The following is a 19,254-nucleotide window of genomic DNA, read 5'->3' as shown; positions in this document are numbered from 1 at the left end:
ACAGTAGGCTCAGACTGAACAAGAAGTACTTAAGGGAATTAAAGTCGGGACTTCCTATTCAAAAAGATACCAGTTTCCTGTGGATAACAACCCATTTAAGTAGCTAAGCTTTTTCAGTACATCTAACACCTCAGTGTGCCAGTGACATGGGCTAGGATACCAGTGAAAGCATTAACTTCAACCAGAAATAAATGCTGAACTGAAAGAAGTTAAGTTTTTGGTTGTACTGACAATGATCAGAGAGAAGGAGAAACAAGATCATTATTCCGTATGGGGAAAAGCTGCAAAAACTAGGAAGAAGCATGCCCTGTACTGAGCTCAGAGAGAGATGATACAAAATCCCACCAGCTTTGAAGGCAGAAAATTGTCACCTCTAATGTTTTTCTTTCCTTGTTCGCATCCTGCTGTATTACAGTGAGAATTTCACTGCTTCTCCATGTAATAGAATGCAGTGCCTTTTAGTTCTGCAATTTTTTGCTAACAATACTACTAACTCTCAGTCTGACAATGAAATTAAGTTAAAGCAAAATAAATGCCGCCCCTACATTAACTGAGAATCCTGGACCAGGAATGTTGTTCACACAGTTTCAGGCATCTCAAAAAGAACAGCCACAGCAGTCATTCCTCCAGCTCCTCCTGATGGCAAACGATGGGCATAGCACCCTAACAAGACCTAAGCACAAACGCGGTTTGGCGGATGAGAGCACCTGATTTGGTCAAACGCCGTGATCAGTGGAGGCACAGACACAAATCCACACAGGTCCTTCTCTTGGTCTACAACAGAGAAACCTCCAAGCTCAGCACCAGTTGAAGCCAACAGCTCTGCTTTAAACTTACTAATTGATTTCATTAAGCAAAAATGGCAAATGACACCTACAGAACAGAAATGATGTTAAGAGCAAGACGTGGCCTGGCAGTCAGGCTCCACAAGACCCAACAGAGATTGTTAAGGCAGCCAAGGATACATAAAGTTTGAAACTGGTTGAAGATGCAAAGAGTGACTTCTATTTACATATTCACCAGCTCAGGAATTAATACAGCTGCCCAGGCTACCTTTTCTTTTCAGAACACAAAAAAGATATCTAGGTGATGAACAGAGAAAGCAGACAGGAAAACAAAAACAAAATACACACAGATACCTTATAGGTATCAAAGATTTTATTTACCTTTTAAAGAAACTACAGCAACATAAATGATTACAGAATTATGAAGCACTGTAAAACAGAAGGAATGACATGGCCTGGGTCCAAGCACTAATGACCTCACACCTTTTCTTTCATACCACTGTCACTCAGGAAAATCACATTATCTGAAAAGAAACAAATAAAATTTAATCTTCAGGACTGTTTTGCTCTGTTGCAAACCTGCACACCCACAAAGGCAACATATTAGTGTTAAAATAAGCTGCAAAGACATGTATTTTGGAAAACAGCAGATCATAAAAGTGTTAGATACAGGGTTCTTGCTCTGATCCCCTAAAAAGCTGACAATTCAAGGTGACTATATATACTATGAAACAAATGTCCTAAACCTGATGAAAAGCTGCTGAAGTCAAAGATACCAGAAACATTAAAAATAATGGTTTAATTCTTTGACTATGATCTCTATCAGTTACAGCTTATCCCCTTTTTTTTTCTTCGTTGTTTTCAGTATGTGCTACCATGTCATCAGCCTACAGGACTATAAGCTTGTATTTCATTAAGCCTCAGTAATTTCTAAAGCATCTTGAGTCTGGCGATATTGAACACGAAGAATAAGCCATTAGGATAAATACTAATTAAAAAAAGAGACTGGCTTCTCCCGTCCAGCTGTTTATCAACATCAACCTACAGCCCTGCTAGGTGAACTGTTCATGTGAAAGTCTGATTACTATTGTTTTATAGGGGCTGCACAGCCGAACATCCAGAATTGTGGTTGGGTTTATTTTTTTTCCTTCTTTCCTTCTTCCATTTATCCTTCAGAAATGTTTGTTGTACTACCCAATTATTTTAGCCCTCCATAAACAGAAAAAGTTGAGTTTCCCAGTTCTCTTCATGTCTACCCAAGGGACAAGTCTACTCCCTATCCATTCTGTGCTCTTTTACTACTGTCTACCCAACTGAGGTCTTTCTAAAGTCTCCACCAAGTCACCCCCACATAGAGTATCTTTCACATAGAAATCCTTAAAATTGGTCCTTCCACACAGTGTATACCTTCTGCACCAAGTGGTTTGCATGAGCAAAGGATGCAACAGTTTGCAACTACATGCTCTCATTTTCTGTATCTTCACAACTGGTGCCAGAGGACACCTAGTGGTACAGCCTATTCATTCTTTCAAAATCCTCAGGTGATGATACTGAGGATAAGACAAGCCACGCTCTACTTCAAAGGTCCTCCACCCCTTCTCCATTTTAAAAGGGCAAGGTAGGCCTTAGTGTGTTGTTCCTTACCTGCTATAATTGTTGTGGCCTGACGCCTCACGTTGTTTTTATCGGTATATTCACCATAGTCTATCTTCCCTTCAACAAAGATTCGAGCACTGAAAAAAAAAAAAAAAAATCAAGAATATGGTTCCTGTCAGAGAACTGTACTGCTGTTTTCTCCTCTGTTTCTGCATACATAGGCTTTTGCATCAGTTGTTTGAAGCAGGTCTGCTAACTTACTTTAGGACACTTCTATCTGAGCATAGCTTCTGGTCACCATAGTTACTGCATTAATTGATTATTAGGGCATTAAATCCTCAACCACATTTGTTATTCACTTACCCCTTCTTCACATACTGATAGGTAACATCCCTGAGGCCGGGTCTGAAGACAGAGATCCTGTGCCATGTCGTCTTCTGACTGATATCACCTGTTACATAAAAATAGCAAACTTGGATGCTAAATCCTCTTTTTGATGCAAATCTCAGAAGTTAGTTTCAATGTGTTGGTGTTCTCAAATTATGAAAAGTGATTTGAGCATTCAGTCTCCCTCTTCATACTAGAACTCAGTGTTCCACTCATGTGCATCCAAACGGAAGTATCGTGCAGAAACACAGCTCAAACCAAGCGATCAGTTTTCCTGGAAGCCAGTGCTCATACTACAATTTTTTTCCTCCTCACACACACCACATTGAACAAAAGTTAGAGAAAGAAAGTGACATCTGTAGCCTTAGACTGATGGAAGAATCAAAGAAAAAAAAAGACATCATTCTTCTTTTCTCCCCCCTCCTCTTGGAATATAAATAATAGTATGGAACCTGCTACACCTCTGGCAACCCCAGCAGTGAAAAACTACAACTCAACACTCATTCCCCTCCTCTGGAGGAAGGCCGATATGCAGACCTCTCTTCAGTACATGCTGCTGGGGATCAGTAAGACACATAAATGCAACAGCTTCTCTACTGACCTCAAAGGAACTTCCCTGCACCTGAGAGATTTACATGGCAGCCTGAAGACAAAGCACAGTGCTACCAAATATGCAGACGACCTTGAAACACAGCAGAAGAACATTGCTCATTGCAGACTCACCTCCCTGGTTTACCTCACTTTCCCCTGTTCGCCACATCTCATTGGTTGCAAGAGAAAATATGGTAACGGGATTTTTTCCTTCCACTTGCCTCATGATAGGGTCCTGTCCCACCCGACCAAGTAACTGAACACGATTCATGGCTGAAACATGAGACAGTAAATACATATAGAGGTGAATTACGATGTTTCTAATCACGGCAAGTCGTAAGTCTGCAGGTTTTGTCAAGGGCCAGAAAAATTCCTTTCTGCACCTCCTAGCCATTTTTCAAGCTCTTGTGACTTTTGGCTTAGTCAGGCCCTGCAGATGGTTGACTGTGTGCCTCTACTATCATTATCACTGCTGAATAAGCTCATTTAGAAAGCTAAAGGTTCTTCATTCTTTCTGTTTCTTTGTTATCTTTTTGACAGACACAACCAAATGTCACTTGAGACTATTCTGCATTTACCTGACATAATGAGACCATAGCATTGCATTGTTTTGTCCTTAAAACAGTATCTTAAAAACAAGAAGATAGCATTATTACACCCTATTCTTTAAATTAGGTGGTCACTTGTTTTTACACAGATACCAGGACTAGGTGGACACAATTTATTCCTTCTCCTTGTTACAGGACAATTGGAGGTGGTCAGGGAAGCATCATTCTTGCACAGTGAGTGCGTGAATTGAATGGCAAAGTCTAAAGCGTACACCTGGAGCAAATCATGCTGGGGCAGAAGCACCCACACAAGTCCCCCAGGCACATGGGATTCTGAGAAACAAGCACAAGACACCTAAAGGCAAGTATGAGAACACATAACAGCAGCACACCCAAGCCACTGCCACTAATAAAGCACAGCTACATGCCTTTTACAGGTTGTACTCCATGTCAGGGCTTTTTTGTGTTCCCCCTTAATGACTGCTTGACTTACCAAAGACCAGATAAAAAGCTTCTTAAGAGGGTTTATTTGAAACAACGCATTCTTTATTACTGCATTCAGAAGCTACCACTCCTATCTGATTTTCTCCTGACCTTTCTAAAACTGAGATAAAAACCACACAGAGTAACACCTAAGGTTCATCTCAGGAGCTACTTACATCTTTCGAGTACCAATGTACTAACTGCATCAGAGTCATGTCTTACAAACTGTCGAAGCACCTGAAGGAACAGACAGATGTCAGTTTCCAAGATACAAAGTATGAACAGTACCCATGTGCTTTTGCACCTCATTTTCTAAACACAGAGGTTCTGCAAGTACATTCTTTTGGGGCCACTTACAGGGGGACTGAGAGAAGAAAACCATTCAGCTACATGAAACTAATAGGATTATTTAAAAATATATCTGGTTAAACTGGGGTTAAAAAGCTATCTAGGAAAAAGACTGGCCTAAAGGTATGTCTCCAGCAATTATTTCTGGGACGTGGTAATTACTGCTCTTCTGTAGTACATAACAGGAAAGGGTTGAAGCAGGGGGGTTGTTTACTTCATTGAGCTTTGCTTTTTGGAAACAAACACAGTTTTGACAGTTTCACCAACTTTCTGCTTCACTTCAGAAATTAACACGATGTGCCCCAAATGTACTTCTACCTACCGCTGTACGGAACACAATGAGGCACTGATAACCCCTGGTTCCCAAGCAACCAGCAAATCAAGGCCACAAAAACCCAAGTGCTGCAGCTAAACACAAGTGAAAAATAGAAAAGGAACTGACTTGATTCTGGCAAATATAATGTCCTAGTGGAAAGTAGGCGACAATAAGAGCCCAGGAACACCTCTGCAAGAGACCCACATACAGCAACTGCAAGAAAAGCCCATCTTCTGTTACAAGTGGTTGCAAAACTTAAAGGAAGGCGAGGCTGGCAGTCCTGTGCTAAACAAAGGAGCTAAACACAACTTGCAAAACTGAAGTTCTTTGATATCCCTGCATGGTTCATTGATGCAGATGCAAATCTAAGACTCATTCCATGTGCAAGCCACGTCTTTTAATGCATTGTTTTTTTCAGTAGCTGAGTAATTAACGTCCAGCATTCGCACTGTTTACAGAGCACGAGTGCAAACAGAACCCTCCTCCGTTCTTCATGGGTAGCGCCACATATTTTTCAAGAAATAACATAAACACCACCTGCAGTCCCACGGGAGAATCCAAACTTTCTTTCCTAAAGGTAGAACCGCGCCGGTTCGGGCAGAAAAAGCCGAGGCCCCGCCCCAGAGCGGAGCGCTCCTCCAGGCCGGGCGGCTCGCCGTGCTGAGGCGAGCGGCCTCCCTGCCGCGGGGCGCGGGTTCGGGGTCCCGGGTTTCCCGTGCCCGGAGAAAGGGTTATTACAAGCCCCGCGGCGGGAGAAAGAGCTGGGGCTGCTTCCCGCCGCCGCCACCATCACCCTGCCCCAAGGCGGGAGAGATCGAGCGGTCCGCTGTTCCCCCGCCCCGAGCGACCCGGCTGCGCTGCGGGCATCCTGGGGACGTAAACCCAGGGCCAAGCTCCCGCCGGGGCCGCAGCCCAGCCCTTATGGACCCATTAAGCCGCCCCGCATGGCCCTACCTGCCACGCTGGTCTTCGCAACATGCCGCCGTGCCTGAGGAGGGAAAAGCAGGGCTAAAGCAGCGGCGGAGTGCGCCCGGTCCCGGCCAGCCGGCCGGCTGCCCACTCCCGCCCGACCCCCCGCCCTCTGCACCTCTGCCGCCGCAGCCTCGCCGAGGAACGGAAACGGAACGGGAAACCACGGGTCCTCTCCAAAGAGGGTCCGGCAGGAAACGCGGCCCTCAGACCCCGCCGGCGGGTCTGCGGAGGGCCGCGGGGACAGCGGCCCGGGGGGCGAGAAAGTGCTGAGCACCGCGTGTGGGAAAGGGGCGGTCTGCGTGTGACTGAGAGAGCCTGGGGCGCGGAGGGAGGCGCAAGGAGAGAAAGAGCAAAGGAGGCATGGTGTCGTAGGTAAAAAGAATTAAAATCTTTATTTGCACGTTTCCCTTCTTAAAGGGTAGGGTCTAACACATTCTAAAAGCGACGTTTGAAAACTAACTTAAGTAAAACCCGAAAATAACTGAGTTACCAACTTTAGCTTCTCCGTGGTACCAGCACAGCATTCGTGTCCGACTGCCACAGGTAGACATGCGGCCAGCAAGGACTGAGGAAGTTACATTTAGCAGGGGGGTGAGATTTAGCGCACGCACATTTTACATGGGCAATTAAAAAAGAAAAACAAACCCACACATTTTCTGATTTCCTAGAAGGCCGCAGGCAGGTAGGTAGAGACCCATCTACCAGCACACCACAGTAATTTACCCCACTTAAGGCAAGGAGTCCTTGCTGACAGGCATAAAACAAGTCAAGCATCAAGGGCTAGTCTGCAAGAGTTTAACCAGTTAGAGGATTTTGTGCTTATTGCTGGAAGCTGAGGGAGGGAAAGTTTTCCATCAACTTCCACAAGTAAGGCTCCTTAACTCAAAAGTGTTTCCTTCTTGTCCTCCCTAGTGAAATGCCTCTCCAATTGCCAGTAACCAGTCTGTCTCCTGATGTGTAGTTAGAACTGTCTATCATAGTCTCTAGCTCCTCACTCCTAGGAGGACCCAGTGTGGATGCTGTCTTCATGTACAGCCACTATCTCCCCTCTAAAGATACACAGGTGGCCAGAGCATTAAGACTACAAAAAACATAAGTAACAGGCCCCAACTAAAGAGGGAAATGAGTAGAGGAAATGCCATCCTTTTCCTTGTACAGCAAAGGTATTCTTAGTCTAGAAGAAGACCAATTACACAAGAAATTAGATAAGATAGAGAGGACAATAATTTATCTCATGATCTGACACTTGTAAACTAGTCATTCTTCCCTCAGCCAACGTTTCATGGTAACTAATGAGGGAACCAAAAACCACAACAGGGAGAGCTAATATGGGGCATTGGTCTGTGCATACCCTCTGCTTTCACAGAGCCATTCAGCAGCCATTCAGAGCTTTTTGGACAACACAAGTTCAGTAACCCAAAGTAAAGCTAAATGAGCGACAGCTCTTCCCTCCCACCAGGCGCTTGTTGTGCTTAGGAGAGGTTTCAGACTGCTGCAACTTGACACTTCCTAAGGGCTGGTCCTTCATGAGGGTCTGGGCAAGGCGGGCTGCTTTAAGTTCCCTGCAGGGGGGGGGGGGGGGGGGAGACGGGAGAGGAGAGGAAGAAAATCCCCATCAGCTGCAGAAGAAAGCTATGAACAATCTTGCTCAAGGGGGTTACTGCAGTACTCCAGCATTGCTGGAGAAGGGCGACTTTCCACCCCAAAGAGCGAGATGAAGAAACTCTGTAAATACCTAATCTACTTCAGAACAGATCAGCTTTGAAGGTTTAACAAAAGAAAGTTACGCATCAGGTCAGCAACACACTGGCATCACTGTGAAGGGTCCCTCACTCCTTTTTTTTCAGATTTGTGAATGGTGGAACTTTGATCAGAGTCATCTCATGAAGCACAAATACCTAAAAGCACATGCTTCTTTTCCATTGCCTTTTCTCCCTAATGCCTGGCTAATCTTCCAGAGCATATTCTGTCCTGTCTACATGGAAAACCTATTCCCCAGCTGACTGTTGTGCTAAGAGGAGTCATGGGGCAGATCCTAAATCCCAGTACCTCAAAATGTTACTGCCAAGAGCAGTGAGAGGGAGCAAGGGGAAAGAGGATTATTGCCACCACCTGGAACTTCTCTTCCTGCTGTGCTAGGCCACTGTCTCAGTGCAGTGTGGATTCCTCCACTGCCCATTGGCTGTATATTGTATCAGTAATTTCCATCACCAGTTTGCCATAAGCATCCAAGTTCACTGCTCTAATTTAGCCAACTCCTCCAAGTGAGAAGTGAGCTACAGCTGCTTGGGCACTACAGGTCCTCGCATCACCCTCCCAGCTCCAGGCAAAGGAGCTGACTGGGTCTTTCTGCACTTTTGGTCTCCCAACACTACTGGTGACCAGCATTTGTCACGCCCATGTCTTCTTGCCTTCATGCTGAAGCCAGCCTTACCTTTCCAGCATGGCAGTCTTGCACTTCTCCACGTTTAGCTGCTTCTGGAGCTGCACTGCTTTTCCACGTGAAGGACGGAGAACCGGATGTTTAGTAAGAGCCATGGCAGAAGGTCTTTCCACTGGGTCGGGATGGATCATGAGCTGGAAGGCAGAGGAATTCAGGGTTTAACACTCCCTCTTGTCACATGCCAAACTGGAAAAGCCTCCACCCTGTCAAGACTATTTCTTCACCTTGAGTAGTTCCAGAAAGTGTTGAGGAAGCTTCTGGGGGATCGGTGGGATATTGCCTTTGCGGATATGGTGCCACATGGCCCCGTTGTGAGGCAGTGGTGCTGTGCCAGCTGCTAGTGCTACTGTGAGTGCCAAGGCAAAGATGTCTGCCTTCGGCAAACAGCAGTATTGCTGCAAAGAGAAAAAACAGATATGGAAAGGGAACATCCTAATGCACTGAACAAAGGTGGGTTGGGGTACAAACTCAAATAGAAACAGCCAAACAAATATATATACAACACTGCCTTCACCATCCCAGTTAGTTTTCTTCTTTTTAGGATAAAAACACTGATAGCAGATAACATTGGTAACTAACAGCAAATTGGCTTTCACCCAGTCATGAGGAGCTTGCAGCCCACATTAGGATCATCCCAACAAATCCAGAGGATGGCCTAACAAATGCGTGCCTCCAGCCTACACGACAAGAGAATACAGTAGCCTTGCCCAACTCACACTAAAGAATGTATGTGATGTACGGACTTAATGGTTCCTCATCTGTTTGCAGCACAAAAAGATCCTGTCACTTAAACACCTGAGCTGATGAACACATCCAGGCTGGTTGTTACCTTTTGATTCCCTTCTTGTTCACCGACCAGAGTGGCAAAACCACAGCCAATGTAAGAGGTGTGTTGTGCCTCCCACCTCTCCACACTATCTGATCAGTGCTTGTTGTACAAGGCATCTACCTGGGATCATATATTATAGAATCATAGAATACTTAGGGTTGGAAAGGACCTTAAGATTATCTAGTTCCAAACACCCTGCCATAGGCAGGGACACCTCACACTAAACCATGGCACCCAAGGCTCTGTCCAGCCTGGCCCTGAACACTGCCAGGGATGGAGCATTCACAACCTCCCTGGGCAACCCATTCCAGTGCCTCACCACCCTTACAGTAAATAATTTCTTCCTTATATCCAATCTAAACTTCCCCTGTTTAATCTTCAGTAATCACATCCAGTAGTTCAGTCTCATCTGGGTGTGTATATGAAGTGTCTCCAAACTGATAAAAAGGCTTTGTCCCATTCAATAGTTGTAGTAATTTAGTGATAAAGTTACTTATAAGGTATGTTAAATAGTCTTGACAAGCCCCATGCCTGTACTGTTCTTAAAGTGTTAGTTTTGACAATTTCACAGCCAGACCGGACAAAAGAGGAAATAAGGCAAGGAATATGTCAGAGTAATGATTTTACTGTAATTGGTCTCTGCCCACTTCTCACCACCCTGCCAGCAGCAGTACCTCTTGCAAAATCTCATTAGCCAAAAACCGTCTGTCTCCTTCCTCCACCTGGGGGTTTGTTACTGATGTCACATGACCAAGGTCACCTGAGAAAGAACAAGCAACCAATGTAGCAAACTGTAGGTGTCTGTCAATAAAGGCTTATATTTCATAGGCATCAGCAGATCAATTGGGAAATATCGTGTAAGAGAGCAAGCTTGCACCTACTCGGGAATCTGGGCTTGGAAACAAGCACATGAGTTTTCTAGGACTTGTCTCTTTAAAGGAATTAATTCTGGTAAGTAGCAAAAGCATTCAGGACTGTGTTCACAGTTTATTATGCAAGTCTCTTCAGCCAGCAGGACAAAGCAATATCAAGCAGTGGTGAGCAGCCCTAATCTTAAGCCAGTTGTAAAGTGGGCTTAAACCTACCAATCTTATACACCACACTAGAAGAGAATTCATCTTCACTGTCGCTCTCATCCTGCCCAGCTGGGCTCAAAACTGCCGGCTTGTGACAGATGAAGATATTACCTGCAAGACAGTGGAGTTCAGCAGTTGCGTGATAGCAGCAGCCACACTGCAGCAGCCACACTGAAGCAGCCTGACAGCTTTGTAAGAAATCACAGTTAAGCTAGTTAAGCTTTGCAGCCAGAGAAACTACACACATGCTTCCCACCTGTTAGTCTGCTTTCTGCCCAGCTCACATACTCAGCAGTATAGCTGGCAAAAGACAGCTGTATCTTATGCATAAAATATCCCAGTGTTACCAACTTTTCCACCCCTCCTCTCTGCCCCCCCCCCAGGACAGAAGTACTTTCATCAGGAAAAGTGAGCTCCGCTGTAAGAATATAACTATGTGACACTGGGGAGAGTAGTGCCCTGGGGGTACCCATCCTCAGCTGCAGAGAGAAAAGCTTGTACTGTTTTTTTTGCAGGAACTTAATCTCTCACAGTAGGTACAATGAATATTCACTCATCAGCTCTCACATGCAAAGGTCAAGTGTTGTGCAACTAGACAACTGCAAATAAGGATCATCATCGTCATTAGCAGCCCTACTCGCTCCACCAGTATCAAAGCGATTCCCATGAGCTAGGATTACGAAGATGGTGAGACAGAAGTAAAATGCTGCCAACTGTCAGCAAAGTCTCAGTCTCAGATCAGCAATAATGACAAGATAAAAACCAAACACCAAACCAAAAAAAACACAAGACATTCACCTTGTAAGGCAAAGTCCTCTTTCCTTAGAGGCATTATAATAGGTCCAGCCAGAAGGACCTGTTACAGGTGCTGTGCCTGGAGCATCACTTGGAGACCCCTCCACAAAGGAGGGGAGTGCTATACTTACTGGGTTTGATATCCAGGTGCACAAGGCCAGAGTTGTGGATGTATTTTAGCCCCATGGAGACTTGTAACAATATTTCTTTCAGCTCTGTTTCTGAGAAATAGTGGCCAAGCTTTGCATTTTCCAGCAGCACATCCTGGAGACTCCCACCTAGGTGAAAATGGTCAGTCAGACCTGACAAAGATTTTATGGAGCAGCATGTTCAAAACAGCTTAGTAGAAACTGTTGCCCAGAGAAAGTGCAGGCTTCCTAGTGACAAACCCTGGCCAGACCAGTTACATATGCTCTAGTGATCAAACTAGGATATCACCATTTGGCTTCAGCCTTTTTGCTAGCCAAAGACTGAGCAACTGCAGTTCTAACTACAGCACCAGAAAGGCTGACCTGATAGTGATGCTGCTGCATGCCAAAAGTGTAAAAGTTACTTTTCCCATGCTAGCAGGCAAAAAAAAACAGGTATGTGAATGGTGGAGCAAGAAAGTTAAGCTCCCGCTGGCAGATTTGATTGAGGAATGTAACATCTGGCACACAAAAGAGCTTTGTGGGTCTCCGTCAAGGCACTCTGGCTATTTCAGGACTAGCCAGTGCCGTAACCCCTCTTCCTCATCAACTTGCATTTCATCACCTTTCCTTTGGTCTCTGGTTTTCATCCTCTACAACACAAGAAATGCATCAGTGCTGCAGCAATGATAACTAATTTGATGGTTACCTCCACCAGATTTGATGTCATTACTCCAAACAGATATCACCACTCATCACTGAGTCTCAGGACTGCAGAAGCAGTTGAAAGATGAGAGCTACATATTTGCCTTCAGTTCCTCTGGTAGCAGAGGTGTCTTTTACAATGTCTCCCAATGTTTGGGAGTTTGCCAAGGGCAAACTCAAGTACAAGTGTACCACCCTGCCTGCAGCACCCCACTTATAGTTTACCTCATTATTTAGCTCAGTTCCTTTGCAGCTGTTGAGCACTAGTCATTCTTCAGATCATTATTCTCTGCCATTAAGAAGGGTTTGTTTCCAAGATACATGCACTTAGCTTACCTGCTCGAGTCACTCAGATCAGCTTTTACCTGAGCGGTCCCAGACACAGCTCTAAGCATCAGCATGAGGAATACTTCTCCCAGGCCAGCCAATACAGACGAACAGGTCTTAAATTCCCACAAATTACAGGGTATTCACTACTTGTAAGGCATTAGCACCATTCAGAGGTTTGTCTAAATATTATGAACCCTTACTGGATTCTCCATGGCACTGTAGCCCCAATGCAGCTGGCCTAATTGTAAACCAAAATGTTCCATATTCAAGTACAAAAGCAGGTACCGGCACCCATCCCGAGACCTCAGGCTTTAACAACACCACAGCTCTTACCATCACAGTACTCATTTTGGATGATCATGTGGTCATCCTCTGCCCATGCCGAGTAGTAGCGTACAACATGGGGGTGGTGTCCAAGGACAGCATGAGCATAAACCTCGCGCAGTGCCACGTGCCTGGAGAAGCATGCACAGGGAAAGCAGTGTGACAGGGTGTGACTGCTTGGGACGAGAAGGGGAAGCCTGGTTTGCAGCCTGGCTTGGGAAAGGGAAAGTAGAGGTGTTTAGAACTTTATGTTCGGTTTTGGCAGACTGTCTGGCTCTCACAGCTGCTGAAGCAAAACTTAGCCATGCTCAAATGTACTGAGCAGCTGTCAAAAACACAAATCACTGAGCAAGTCTTGTTAAAGAGGTAAAGGCAGCTTCAAAGGCTTTGCTTTAGCATGCAGGACAACATTAGCTGGTCAATGTAAGCAGTGCTGGCTGCACAGCAGGGCGGGGACGTATCACAAATCAGCTGTCTGACAGTTACTTTAAAGATACCAGCTGCATGGACATGAGGAGTTCAGGTAAGCTGTCATCTCTCTTTGCAATGTATGTGGCTTCTTCCCTTTCTCAGGCATTTATATCTGATAGTCCTAAAGTGGTAACTTCCCCCATTCTCCCTGCTATTTCTTGGCAGTGCAACAGCAGCCAGTTTTTGCTTATGCCACCCCTCAGATACCTTTACATCCGCACATCCTCCCATCACACCTCCCAAGAACATGCCCATCATTTCATCTGGCAGTTTCTAGCTAGCACACTCACTCATCAGAGGATCCTGCCAGAGGCCTTTTGGAGCGTTTGATGGCATAAACACATCCATCAAGGCGTTTGATGCACTTGTAGACAGAGCCAAATTCCCCCACACCAATTCTTTCTAGCTCCAGGAACTCCTTCTTGTAACGGGAAACCATGTTGCTCTCTTTCAGAGGGTATCTCTACAAGGTCACAAAAACAAGGCAGGTATGAGTTTAGATATTTAGATAGTAACACCCATCATGTTTTTAGAGCTGGTGTGCGCTTGTTGTCACAAAGCACCCATGTTGCTCCCTTTCCCATTGTGAAAGTTCCTTCTTGAAATGCTCCCTTTCACTTAAGCATGTTGTGCTTTTTTCCTGACCACCTGACAAAGGTGGTCAGCTCATTGTATGTGCCTAAGCCTCCTTGAGTTATGACCATCACACACGCCTCTTCTCTTTGCCACCCTGCCCATTTTCTAGACCTGCGGCTAACGGAGTCAGGGATGAACAGCAGGCACCAACAAAATATTTGTCTTCTGCCCAGCTACTGCAGGCTCAAGACAACCCATTACCAGCCTTGCTAGATGGACATCCAGTACCTCTGAATTAGACTCCTATACTGAACTTATTTAAACAAGTGCTATTGCCTACTTTGAGCTCAGAAGAGAAGCTCATTGTGTTGGCTTAATGCAACCACAGCTATGCAAGAACTGCTTTACTCTGGCATCTAAGGCAGCCTGCAGCAAGGACGTTCTGCACGATTTCAGGCTCTCATCATGTTCGAAGTACCAGCTGTTGACTAATAGCAGTTTAGCAGATCTCGGTGTATTTGTTTGTATTCCCAACAATTTCTCACCAGGAGCCACTTCTCCACAAAAGGCTGAAAGCCTGCAGAACAGCTGGAACATCATTATTGCTACAGTAAGGGTCATTAGGGAAATAGGAGCTGCTGGTACTGCTTGTAGCGTGATGCCAACCGACAGGAAAATAACTGAAGGGGAGATAAGTAAAGAAGGGATAAGCAGTGAAGCATGAAGTGAACAATGAGAGAGTCAACTAAGTAACTTCTCTTCATCCTCCTGCATCTCTTAGTTGCTGCACACTGGTTTCCACAGAAACCCCTTCTGTGATTGCTGTAGTATATGGTATATATGACCTTAAAAGTGGGAGTAAAGAGTTGGTCCCCACAGCCAGCAAGATGTGGCTTGTACAAACCAGCAACCCTTCACAGCAGGTTGTATTTCATAAGGCAGCTATATTTTATAGTATCTTAAAAAGCTCAGGGAATAAAGATACTTACTAGTACACAATTATGTGTCTATATTACATATTCATTCTAATCAGCACTTCATCAGAATATTTCAGTAAGTCATTTGAGGCTTTCTTCCGGGGGGGGGGGGGGGGGGGGGGGGGGGGATAAATTGTGGTAGCCCCGGGTGTTACCTAGTAGAATATTTAGTCTGCTGCTGTATTTTTTCCATGCAGATAAGTTTTTCTGCAATACCAGTCTTGTCGGCCAGAGGGTACCGTTATTCTTTAGTAAGCCTTTCACAATTACAATGAACAATTCTACTTACTTTCACAAGACAAGAGACTTCCTTCAAGGAGCTGCTCAGGAAAATTGAGATTCTTTCCTCACCTGAGGTCAGATATTTAATTCAGGCTTGGCTTGCTTTCCATAAACCAGCTGGATGAGTACCTTCCCCCAGATAAATTGGGAATAAGGAAGAAGGCTGCAAGATACAGTTTCCCACACCAGCTGCCCATCTCTGCCAGTGCAAGTGGGGGTACATGATACCTTACACCCTGCCCCATGCAGCCAGGTCAGCACACCGTACCACTGAGACTTGCCAGGAAAGCACAGACATCAAGAACAGCAAGAGAACTTAGGTTTGAATTGCAAGACAGCATTTGCTGTCCTGTAGCTACATAATCTGTGAAGGGACCTTCCCTTGGGCCCCAAGATGCACAGACACCCTGCAGCTGGACATTTTCCTACTGAAGTACAGAACTTGCTGCCTTGCTTCAGAAGTTTGCCATTGTAACTACTGCAATTGAAACTCTGCCTTCAGTACTTGCCCACACCAGAGCTATTCAGCTCACCACTTGTGTTTTTGCAGTGCAGATCCATATATTATTTGAAATATAGAAGCATCCAAAGATGCTCAGTACACCAATTCATACAAACAGCAATAAACCTGCTTTTTCAAACCACAAAGGTACAGTCACTATTTACACCAACTCAATAACACAGCAGTACAGTTCTCCCTAAGGAACCTAAATTACATTCTATTTCCTAGAAAGACCTCCTGACCAAAAATCAATGAGTTTTTAGGCTTACTTGTCAAAGTGTCAGATCTGCCACCGTGATTTATACTCCAAAAGCAGAATAGATTTCATCAAGCACCAAATCTTTACAAGCATCTTATCCTCTCCGTGGGGGTGAAATATACAGACACTCACCAGTGTAGGTAGCTCCCGTTTTGTTTTACTTCTTGGAACAGGATCCCTCCTATAACAGAAGTTTAGGAAAATCTGGATTTATCATTTCAAGGCAGCAATCCAACTGAGATTTGAAATGAAAATATTTTTCAAGAGAACCTCCAAACCTTGTTTCACAGTTTAATTAAAGATGTGTTTTGTAGAGTGTTAATATACAACCACTTTCTAGTTGAGGCCTTAAAGACTGTAGTCCCAGGCTAGGAAGCCTTCTGTTTCCGTTAGAAAGCCTCCACGTATCAACTTCAGTACTGCTCACAGGACTGATTGATTGTTCAGGGCATCATTCTCCTGGCCACCTTATTACTGGTGAAGCTGCACTGGACAATGACCTTGTACAACAAGCTTCTAGTGAAGAAGAGAACTGCTCCACTGTGATTTCAAAGGGGAATCCTAGCTGTGCATCTGTTACATTCACGGCCAGGAGTTGTAGTGCACAGGTATTTGACTGTGTTTGTGTCTTGGTTAACCTGGATGAGATCTGGAGCTTCTGCAGGTCAGCAATAGCCTGCACCCATCTTAAAAGCTGTATTTCATGCAAACATGCATCTAATTTCTTCCAAGCTGTGGGTATAATCCTAACTGAATCAAGTTCCTCTCCACCCATGGCCAAGAAAGAGAGGTACAATTTTCCCCTACAGCCATAGCATTGAGGTTAGCTGTTGGTGCCTCACGTTTCTGAACAAAAGGAAACAACTTACTTTATTTATATTCCTAATACCTTCGTGTCTGATAATGTTTGCTCTGCACCAATGAATACTACAGAAGTGAATGATTCATTGTTAGCAAACAAGTCCAGGTACTAGACCATCTCCATCATTACTACTCACAGCCTCCTTCCAGCCTATTATTTAAGGGTAGTTCACTTACAGCTCTCCTCTGGTCTTCTGCTTGGCATTAGGAAGAAAGAGCATTTGTCGATACGACTCTGGTGTAAAGGGGTTAATGTTGACAAGAGGTGCTTGGGTAGAGTCATCCAGTTCAGCACCAGGAGTAAATCTCAGATGTCGGAAGCCTTTGTGTGGGACCTTTGTCCCAGATGAAGGAAAAGCTGTCTTCGATAACAGGCTCTGTATTGACGGGGGAAAAAAAAGGGGGGGGGGAAGATAGCCAAGCATTGCTTTTGTTGCTGCAGTGTCAGAATAAAGTCTTTGCTCTCCTGCAAATCAAGGAGAACTCTGCTCCCTTCCTCAGACAAGCCAAATCATTAAACCCCTGCATCCCCAATTTAGTCCTGACAGTTTTCTTCTCCTTCTACAGAGTATTACACTGCTTGCTAAGCGCTTTCAGACTCTATTCTCTTCTCACTTGGGTGAGACCTGCAGAGCCATTTTGGCAAGCACAGTCCTAAAGAGGAGCCAGCTGCTCATCTTTCCCACCTACAGAGTCACAGAAATTACATCATATGTTGTATTAACATGGAAGACTCAGTTCTGCCAAGCAGGGACTGTTGCATCAGTTTGGTCAGGACAGGTTTGTCAGAAGGTGAGACAGAACAAGTTTCCTTTTGGTTCCCCAGCAATAGGCAGCTTTAGCATAGGGGAAGTTGGTAGAAGTATTTTGATATGGCTACTGGCAAAGTGACCAGAAAACAGTTCTTGTCAAGACGAAAACAAAGTTTCAGAAAGCTAAGTTCAGAAGGAACCTCTGGATCCTCTATAGTTCAGCTTCCCACAGAAGAACTTTGGGTTTCACCTACCAGTCCAAAGCCTTGAGCTGATTAATGCATAACTTCAGAGAACCACCCTGTCTTGATCTGAAGACAGAAGAATCTACTTGCTGTGATTTTACCCCTTGGGTAACCCTCAACCTTTTCAAATATAAGTTTGTTTTTTGACTTCAGCAGAGTGGTGTTAGGTCTAAAGGCGGTTTTAATATATCCCTCCCCTAGTTAAAAGTTCTTCAAGAATCCAGAACTCTACCTGTCATGAAGATCAAGATACTTCTCTATGCTTTTGATCCAGCAGTGGTCTTACTCTTGTGACCAGAAGCATCGCTCCAGGATCATATCTAGAGTTTCTCCCGTCTCTTATTAAATGCTTTTGAGGATAAAATCCTTTAAAAGCTGCATGTAGTATCCTGCATCCACCTAATTGATGCTGCACTCATGGATATAGCTACTTCTGGGACATCACTCTGTTTCTATACCACACTTGGAAGTTTAGCTACTTGTTTACTATGAATCTGGAAGTGCTTATTGATCACTTTCTCATGCTCTGGTTTGCATCTCCTTGCTCTTGGATGGAAAAGCTCTGCATATGAACATATCAAAAGCAGTAGATGTCCAAGCCCAATTTACCCAGCAGCTTAGAAGCTCTGTAGAACTGCAGCTATGTTCTAGTGTAAATGCAAGAAAGGGACCTAAAATACCATTGTAGCCTGCTGTTGTGTGCATGCAATTCCCATCTGCTCTACTAGGGCTCTATTTTGTAATCAAACAGACTTGCCTCCAGTATCATCATCTGAGAGTAGCTGCTGCCATACAGTGTAAGCAACTAGCTCTAGCAATCTGTTCCAGGATTGGGTAAGTCTGCAATCATAATGTATCACATAGACACATGCATCCTAGCTGGGGCCCCAGTGCTCATCTGTCTGCAGCTGGATGCGACTCTGCTCTTACCCTTACTCTTGCTTTCAAGTGTTCTGAGATCAATGCTCCCAGCCTTGTTTAAGCAGATTTAGGCTCTTTAGAGCCCACCTTTTGCAACATACTTGGAAACAAAGACCTTTATCCCATAAGACAGCAAAGGAAAAGAAATTGTTGGTTTAGTGCAATTGCTGCTCATGGGCTACAAGGTGACAAGCCACAAGCAGCATGTCTTGAAGCATCCAGCCAACATTTCAGCTACACAAAAGCACACACTGAAAGCACCCTCCACTACCAGTAGATTATCTGGTCTGGAAGAGATTTGAGACCTCTCACCTATGTTCAGGTGAGATTCAGGGAGTTTTCATATAAATGGTCATTGCAGAAAATTCTTGGAGTGACACCATTTAGAGCCACTTTCCCCTAGGGAGTGGCAGGCCATTCCTCAGTAAACATGGCCACACAAAAGGTCGAATGTGGTCACAGGACCATCCTTCTCCCTACACAATCAGCTTTCTGGAGGGCAGAAGTACTAAAAGGACTGATCTTCTGTTACCACTTAAGCAAAGGACCAACTAGGCTATCAGTAGAGCAGGAATATAGAGCAGGAGAGAGGACTGAAAGAGCTACTTTTGTTGTAAGTCTCTGAATGCTAAAAGCCCGTGCATAAAACAGAAGCTATCTAGGAACAGAGGAGCTGGTGGCAAGCCTCCACTTGTGCTTACAGAAGACAAAGCAGATACATTATATTCCATACAAGAAATTTCACAGCAAAC

The 19,254-nt window shown here is 44.7% G+C and overlaps 1 protein-coding gene across 5 annotated transcripts in view; it reads right to left on the bottom strand.

The window, feature by feature from the left end:
* Positions 1-1,126: 1,126 nt before the first annotated feature.
* Positions 1,127-19,254, bottom strand: part of LOC134162538 (single-stranded DNA-binding protein, mitochondrial-like) — a 26,335-nt gene continuing 8,207 nt past the window's right edge. For 3 of the 5 annotated variants that reach the window (XM_062616456.1, XM_062616458.1, XM_062616459.1), the window contains exons 3-12: positions 16,762-16,961; positions 15,856-15,904; positions 13,418-13,590; positions 12,666-12,787; positions 11,301-11,447; positions 10,384-10,485; positions 9,973-10,058; positions 8,694-8,864; positions 8,461-8,603; positions 6,967-7,588 (exon numbers count right to left, since the gene is read on the bottom strand). In XM_062616456.1, the coding sequence (XP_062472440.1) occupies positions 7,435-7,588; positions 8,461-8,603; positions 8,694-8,864; positions 9,973-10,058; positions 10,384-10,485; positions 11,301-11,447; positions 12,666-12,787; positions 13,418-13,590; positions 15,856-15,904; positions 16,762-16,961 (1,347 nt within the window). In that variant the 3' untranslated portion in view covers positions 6,967-7,434. Of the gene's footprint in view, positions 1,310-2,429; positions 2,519-2,744; positions 2,833-3,491; positions 3,633-4,566; positions 4,628-6,008; positions 6,063-6,141; positions 6,161-6,966; positions 7,589-8,460; positions 8,604-8,693; positions 8,865-9,972; positions 10,059-10,383; positions 10,486-11,300; positions 11,448-12,665; positions 12,788-13,417; positions 13,591-15,855; positions 15,905-16,761; positions 16,962-19,254 lie in introns of those variants that run through there. The other 2 variants (XM_062616461.1, XM_062616460.1) reach the window with 2 other exon arrangements.

Source organism: Pezoporus occidentalis, unplaced genomic scaffold (genome assembly GCF_034315485.1).
Source record: "Pezoporus occidentalis ecotype Australia unplaced genomic scaffold, CSIRO_AGI_Poc_V1 ctg19, whole genome shotgun sequence".
Lineage (NCBI taxonomy): Eukaryota > Metazoa > Chordata > Aves > Psittaciformes > Psittacidae > Pezoporus > Pezoporus occidentalis.
Note: the sequence above shows the minus strand (reverse complement) of the source record. Positions and strands in the feature narration are given on the sequence as shown.